Below are 7,993 nucleotides of genomic sequence, written 5' to 3'. Positions count from 1 at the left end.
CGTCTAGTGGGGGCAATTCGTGTGTGCAAGCTCGGGGGGTGCGAGTGGCTTTCGAGAGAAGGACGGTGCCCCAGCAGCCATGAGGTTCTTTCCCAGGCTAAAAATGTCATTACTAACCCATGGGTAGGCCATGATCCTGCTTCCTGCATAATGACTTTCTTCCTCTCCACAGCTCACGGCACGCAGGGCACACTGAGGGTCTTCGTGCTACTTTCCTGACTCCCCTAGGATGGATGTGTGTGGCTGGAAAGAAATGGAGGTTGCTCTGGTCAATTTTGATAACGCAGACGAAATCCAGGAAGAGCCAGGCTACGCCACAGACTTTGACCCAACCAGCCCAAAAGGCCGGCCAGGGAGCAGCCCCTTCTCCAACTGGAGGATCCTCATCGGTGACAGCACCAACCATGAGACGGCCTTCTCCAAGCTCGCGGGCGGCTATGCCGATTCCCCAGGGCCTGAGCCAGTGGTCTTGAATGAAGGAAACCAACGGGTGATCATCAACATTGCTGGGCTGAGGTTCGAGACCCAGCTCAGAACCCTCAGTCAGTTCCCAGACACCCTCCTGGGAGACCGGGACAAAAGGATGCAGTTCTTTGACTCCATGAGAAACGAGTATTTCTTTGACAGGAACAGGCCCAGTTTTGATGGCATCCTGTATTATTACCAATCAGGTGGGAAAATCCGGCGCCCCGCCAACGTCCCCATCGACGTCTTTGCCGATGAGATCTCCTTCTATGAGCTGGGTAACGAGGCCATGGACCAGTTCCGGGAGGATGAAGGCTTCATCAAAGACCCTGAAACACTGCTCCCCACCGATGACTTCCACCGGCAGTTCTGGCTTCTCTTCGAGTACCCTGAGAGCTCCAGCGCTGCCCGGGGGGTGGCCGTGGTCTCTGTGCTGGTTGTGGTCATCTCCATCACCATCTTCTGCCTGGAAACGCTGCCGGAGTTCCGGGAAGAGAGGGAGCTGAAGGTGGTGAGAGGCCCCAGCCTCAACGCGAGCAAGGCGGTCCTCTCCCACACCATGTTCACTGACCCTTTCTTCATGGTAGAGTCCACCTGCATCGTGTGGTTCACCTTTGAACTGGTGCTCCGGTTCGTGGTCTGCCCCAGCAAGACCGACTTCTTCAGGAACGTCATGAACATCATCGATATCATCTCCATCATCCCCTACTTTGCAACCCTCATCACGGAGCTGGTCCAGGAGACAGAGCCCAGCACCCAGCAGAACATGTCCCTGGCCATCCTGAGGATCATCCGGCTGGTGCGCGTCTTCCGCATCTTCAAGCTCTCCCGGCACTCCAAGGGGCTGCAGATCCTGGGCCAGACGCTGAAGGCTTCCATGCGGGAGCTGGGCTTGCTCATCTTTTTCCTCTTCATCGGGGTCATCCTTTTCTCCAGCGCGGTCTACTTTGCCGAGGTGGATGAGCCAGAGTCCCATTTCTCCAGCATTCCTGATGGCTTCTGGTGGGCAGTGGTCACCATGACAACTGTGGGCTATGGTGACATGTGCCCAACCACCCCCGGGGGAAAGATTGTGGGCACTCTGTGCGCCATCGCTGGGGTCCTCACCATTGCCCTCCCTGTGCCTGTCATCGTCTCCAACTTTAACTACTTCTACCATCGGGAGACTGAGAATGAGGAGAAGCAAAACATCCCCGGTGAAATCGACAAAATCCTCAACAGTGCGGGCTCGAGAATGGGCAGCACAGACTCTCTTAGTAAGACCAATGGTGGCTGCTCCACGGAGAGGTCCAGGAAGGGACTTGTCCAGGGCCCCTTGGCTCCCTGAGTCTCCCTGTGTCTCTTTGTCTCTCTCTCTCTCCCCACCCTCACAGTCTCTCTCTCTCCTCCCTGCCTCTTGCTCTCCGTTTTTCCAAAGACCAAAGTTCATCCTTTGGGAACAGCAGGCCATCTCTGACCACAAGCTGTTTGAATCAACCCATACTTCCGCCATATTTTCTAAGCAGTTTCTTCGCAACCAACTGTCGGAAGATTCCATTCTCCTTTTCCATGAGGGGCGGTTCTGGTCCCTGCTGCTCACCTGTGGTCCCCAAGACTGGCAGTATTGGCATCACCTGGGAGCAAGGAAATGCAGAATCGAAGCCCACCTCGGACTTACTGAGTCAGAATTCTCCTTGTAATAAGATCCCGAGTGATTCATTTCCACATTAAAGGTGAAGAAGCCCTGGCTTTGGTCTTCCCCAAAGGAAGCATATTAAAAGGCCGGGGACTGCTGGGAGCCGTGAGTACGAGCTCGGGTTGTTTAATAATAATATCTTACACTTGTGTCACGTTGCCTAAATTTTCCAAAGCTCTTTCACCGACGCTATCTCACTGCATCTCAAAATAACCGGGAGAGCAGATTGGATCATCATTCCCATGTTGCAGGTGAACAAACCCAGGGACAGCGACTTACCCAGAAACGGTGACACGGCCGGTGCTGGAACCCACACTTACCTTCTCGTCCAGTGCTCGTTCTGCTTGTGGAGGCAATGGAATGGGGGAGAGAGAAGGGAGAGGGATGTGAGGGCTCTGTCTTTGAGAGGACCCAGCAGACCTCGGGGCAGGAACACTCTTTCCCGGAGACTCCAGCATCTCCCTGCAGCCTGGGAAGGCGGCGTCTGCCTGAGCTCCTGCTCCCCAGTGCCTTCCCTGGGCGGGAAGGGTGCTCCAGGAAAACGAACCTGTCCACCTGCCCCGGGGTTCAGCTGCCACTGAGTCATGAGGAACTGGCCAGAAGCCTGGGGGACAGCCGGGGTGGGAGCAGCAGGGCCCTAAGACGTGTGCCCAGATCCCAGGCCTCCCCAAGGAGGGCAGCGGGGGCGGCAGGCTCACCTGAGGAACTGCCCTCTCAGGAGGGGATCCTTGCTCCGCCCACCAAGTTCCCAGGATGAGAGAGACGGTTTCCCCCAAAAGGCGGAGAAGGAAGTCTTTACCCTGCCTCCTCCAATTCATCCTCTCAAGTCAGGAGGCCTGGGCCTTCTTTGGGCCCAAAACCCGAGCCCGGCCAGACCTCAAAGCTGAGTGAGCATCGGAACTCCGGGCCTCTGGGCCGCAGGTCACCGCCCAGCCCCACGTCACCCAACCCAAACCACAAGACCCACAACACACAGTCCTGGAACACACCCGGCTCACGCAACCCTGCAAGACACAATGCTGTAGCCACAGATACCACCATCCAGCTTCCGCTCTTTGACAGCCTGACAAAAAGGCACCGGTGTGAGAGAAAGCTGCTTCTCCTCTTTCTCGTTGTCCTTAGTCTATGCCCTAAGAAGGTGGACTTAGTCATCGTTAAGGTCCCTTCCTGCTCCAAAAACCCCAGTCTCCATCAGCCCCGAGCTATGACTTAACACTGAGTTATGTGAAGCCTGGGCTTTAGGCAAGACATTACTACCCTGAGACCTGGGCAAGCAGGACTGCTCTGCCAGGCCTGAGCTCAGGGTCCTGGGCTTGGGGGTGCCTTTCTCACAATTTTCTAAATTCCTCTGTAATTGCTGTCCTGCAGGGCACTCTCCAATTCCCTAGCCACCCCTCACTCCCAAGCATGTGGGGTTGACCAGATGTCCCGAGGCACTCCTGGATTCAAACACGTGGGATCAAGTTGCAGGCCTGTGCTAGGCTCCAGTTCCAGGACGGTGGCCTGATGAGCAGATTTTTCCCACTGGCTCCTGTGGCATTTCTTTTACAAGATCACACAAGGTGCCAGACTGGTGATTTGGAGCGATGCCAATTCTTTTTTTTTTTTTTTTTAACGTTTATTTATTTTTGAGACAGAGAGAGACAAAGCATGAACGGGGGAGGGGCAGAGAGAGGGAGACACAGAATCCGAAACAGGCTCCAGGCTCTAAGCTGTCAGCACAGAGCCCGACGCGGGGCTCGAACTCACGGACCGCGAGATCATGACCTGAGCGGAAGTCGGCCGCCCAACCGACTGAGCCGGGGTGGGAGCCGACTGAGCCACCCAGGCGCCCCAACCCTTAGAGTCCCCACCAATTCTTACCTACACAGAGTCCTTGCAAAAATTATTTCTCCGAGATCCCAAGGGTCCTCAGGGTGGTCTTGACCAAAGAGTCCACATGCCTTCATTCTTTCTTCGGGGAACCACATTATCACAATTCTTTGCACTGAAACCTCTCCCCACAGACAGATGAGACCCTTTGTCCCTCACGTCAGCCATCTGAGGTAAACATTATTCCCCCCATTTCGTCAGGTGAGAAAACGGGTTCAGAGAGTTTCGGGGGCACACAGCCAGGAAGCAGTAGAAAGGGCTTTAAATCTAGGTGTCTTGATACCAAAATGTATCCCACCCTGCCGCCCGCCCAGAGCACGCTCAACGAGAACAGCTTCCTCGGGACAAGGGACACTGGGGCTGTGGTCACACAGACGGCTCAGCACGTTTCTGGGAGCAGGGAGGCTAGTTTTCCTGAGGCCCAGCTTTCTTATTCTCTGACTTTGTATTCAGAGCCACATGCTGGCCTTACACCTCCCTGTGCTGCAAACAGTGTGAAATAAAAAAACCCCAGGGCAGGTGGGGCCAGTACCCCCGGAGACCAAGATAGAGTCCCAGAGCCTGCAGCCTTAGCCCTTCTCTTCCCAGCGTCCTGCCAGAAAGGGTGTAGACCAGCAGGGCAGAAGGGAGCCAGTCTGTTCCTTTAGGCAGTGCAGTCACCCCTACAGGGTCAGGAGGCTTGCTCATAAGCTTCTGACGCCTAGGAAGCAGGTCCGGACCTCTGGGCTGGTGCCAGGAAGTAGGGCGACAGAGGCAAGCCCTCCGTTCCCTGTGCCACTGCTGCCAACGGGGCTGGTGTGCCAGTCCCCGTGTGCTGGCACTGAGTCGTCTATTTCTTCCCCAACCACCGAGGGAGACAGGCTGGGGGCGCTCTCAGCGTCCATCTGCCCAGCCTCCAGTTTGCAAGGAGATCTGCACCCCAGGGAGTCGGGGCAGACAGGACCGCATTTTCCACCACATCCTGCCGGCTGTCTTTGCAAAGAGCTGTGTAAGATCAGGTCATGATCTCTCAGTCGTGAAATGGAGCCCTCATTGGGGCTCTGCACTGAGGGCGCAGCCTGCTTCGGATTCTCTCTCTCCCTCTCTCCCTCTGCCTCTCCCCTGCTTGCTCGCACACAAACGCACGCACCCTCTCTCTCAAAAATGAATAAGTAACCTTTTTTTTTTTTTAAATAACCCAGAAAGGAGCGCCTGGGTGGCTCATCTGGTTAAGCATCTGACTTCAGCTCAGGTCATGATCTCACAGTTCATGAGTTCAAGTCCTGCATGGGGCTCTCTGCTATCAGTGCAGAACCCACTTCTGATCCTGTCTCCCTCTCTCTCTGCCCTTCCCAGCTCATGCTCTCTCTCCCTCTCTCTAAAAAATAAACATAAAAAAAATTTTTAATAAGCACTGTTAAGTCTCAAAAACTTAAGTGTGTTTGAGCGGAAAGCTCTCTAGACTTGGAATCAAAGGACCTGGTTGAATTTGTACTAACTGTAGGGCTGGAGCCTCAGTGGGCCTCAGTTTCCTTATGTGGAAAACACAGATTAAAAAATTCTGACCTCACAGCAAACATGACAGGATTCTCCCTGCCCACCACAAAGAGCAGGCCCCGGCTGCCCTCCCTCGCCCAACCTGGTCCACAGGCTGCCAAAGTGGCTGCTTGGGACCCGCCCTCTGTTAGACACAGTCCCTGTGATCCCCTCCTTCTCTGCTTGTTATACTCGTACTCACCCTCTGTGAGCTTACTTCCACATCTGAGAAATGGGCAGAATTACAGCCACCTCCCCAGGCAGTTGGGAGGAATCAGTGACCGGGTGCTCCTAAACGTGATTAGGCTGGAAAGCACCACACGAATGAAAGGAACGATTGTTCTTTAAGAGCTGTCATTTCAGGGGTTCCTGGGTGGCTCAGTCGGTCAAGCGTCTGACATCAGCTCCGGTCATGACCTCACAGTTCATAAGTTTGAGCCCCGCACAGGGCTTGCCACTGTCAACGCGGAGGCTGCTTCAGATTTTGTGTCTCCCTCTCTCTCTCTGTCCCTCCCCCGTTCCTGCTAGCGCGCTCTCTCTCTCTCTGTCTCAAAAATAAATAAAACATTAAAAAAAAAAAAAAAGCTGTCACTTTGGACCAATTAGCACTGCCCAAATACAGACGGAACATGCCTTTGCCATCCACGTCAGATCCTGACCCTAAGCAGAAGACCACTGATTTCAAAGACAGCATAAAAATAGAACGACCTGATGTGGGAAAGGAAAAGTAGGAACCAGATAACATCATGTTCAATAACCAACTACCTGTTCAGGCTGCTCTACACACCTGTCATTTCATTTCATCTGAAGCAGCCACTATGAGTCAGATATCATTTCATTTTACAGATAGGAAAATGGAAGCTTCAGGAAGCTAAGTAACCTCTCCCGATGGTAGACTAGGGGGGAGTCATGTTAGGCATCCCAAATGCAGGGAGCACAAAATCAGGGCGATCAGACATAGATGGTGCTCCAACTGTCCTACCCCTTACCTTCTTGCCCAGAGATCCAACCCCTCTGTGGGTCACCCGCAATTCACGTCACCCACATGCAAACAAAAGGTGGTAATTCCATCCCCTGTGCGGGCAACATTCCCTGCGGTTCTGGGACTTCAGAGAGACTGAGACCACTCACTGCACCAGCCTCGTCCGGTCCACACTGCCCATGCGAAGGAGCCCACTCAGAGGTGCTCGGCCACTCTTGGAAAAAGGAAGGCTCTTCGGGAGCTCTGAGACAGCCCCCCCGGGCCCAGACCTGCCCTGCAGTGTGGCCGGGAGAGGAGGCCACCCGAGATGCTGCTCACACGCGAGGCTCCCTGCCTGCTCTGTCAGCTCCGATGGCCCTGCCCAGCCCTCACTCTGCTCTGCATGCAACCCTGGCCCCACCACTCACTCAGGACTCCCTGGGGGTGTGCACACTGGTACAGGAACACGTTCGGCAGGCCACTTTCTGTAGCAGGTGGCAGAAAGTCAACTCAGGACTCTATTAGCTCACGAGATTGAGAAATTCAGGACAAGAACAGATTGTAGCTGAGTCTGGGGACTCAAACACTACCACCTTCAGAGCTCAAGTCCTCTCCACCCATCGCCCTTCTCTGCTTCCCTCTGCCGGAAGGCCTTCATGGCCCCGGAGGGGGACGTTCTCTGTGGGGCAGGGAGTGTGGCAGGCCCCAGGTCACAGCCTTATCATTATCTAGCAAAAAATAAATAAGTATACATATGTATAATCACCTTTGTATCCAATGATTATCGATAATGCGCACAACCACATTCCCAGGGGCCTATCACAGCACGTGGCAGGTGTTCAACAAATATCTGTTGAATTAATGAATGTTCCCCCCAAACTCTCTCCCGATTACCCTAAAAGGACCAACCTAATCCACTCTATAGGCCTGGTAAGATTATGTCCTCTTTCACCTCTTCTCTCCCCAAAGCCTAGACCTACAGGCTGAGGGCAGACACTCCTTAATGAGGCATGACTGCCAATGACCCTTGAAGCATTGGAGGGGGGGGTTGGCTGTAGGAATTGGGGTGCAGCTGGGGAGGAGTGTAGCAAAGGCCTAGCCTAGAGCACGCTCCCAGCCAATGGTGAGAAAGCTCCCTGCCTCCCTCCCCCTGGGCTGCTCTGCCTAGTAGACAGGATGAGAGGAGGCCAAGGGACCTCTCTGAAGGTCGCTCACAGGGCCCTGTCTCAGGTCCCTTGACAGCTTTCCAGTGGAACCCTGAGCCTCCAGAAGGCCACCCTCCTCAAGCGTCCTAGCAGTCTGGCCTCCTGGGTCGGTTTGGACTGCTCCCTTCACGCTCCCCTGCGCCCCAATCAGCTGCCCTGACCTCAGCAGGCCCCTCCCCTGGAAGTCCAGCTCAGATCCCCTCACACCAGCTGCTGAGGAGGCAGGAAGGCTGCCCCTGTGCCACTCGACAGCTGATTACAGTCTCCTAAAAACTGAAATGCATTCACCCTGTGGAATGG

At 54.6% G+C, this 7,993-nt stretch overlaps 1 protein-coding gene across 1 annotated transcript; it reads left to right on the top strand.

The window, feature by feature from the left end:
- Window positions 1-229: 229 nt before the first annotated feature.
- On the top strand, window positions 230-1,792 carry KCNA10 (potassium voltage-gated channel subfamily A member 10). The gene has a single exon (XM_040456452.1). The coding sequence runs from the start codon at window positions 230-232 to the stop codon at window positions 1,790-1,792; it is 1,563 nt and encodes a 520-aa protein (XP_040312386.1).
- Window positions 1,793-7,993: the final 6,201 nt, after the last annotated feature.

The sequence above is a fragment of the Herpailurus yagouaroundi genome, unplaced genomic scaffold (assembly GCF_014898765.1).
Source record: "Herpailurus yagouaroundi ecotype Mexico unplaced genomic scaffold, PumYag 77, whole genome shotgun sequence".
Lineage (NCBI taxonomy): Eukaryota > Metazoa > Chordata > Mammalia > Carnivora > Felidae > Herpailurus > Herpailurus yagouaroundi.
The sequence above is the reverse complement of the archived record's forward strand: the minus strand, read 5'-3'. Positions and strand labels throughout refer to the sequence as shown.

Coding starts and splice junctions, on each gene's coding strand:
- KCNA10 (XM_040456452.1), top strand. CDS start 230: ATGGATGTGTGTGGCTGGAAAGAAATGGAGGTTGCTCTGGTCAATTTT.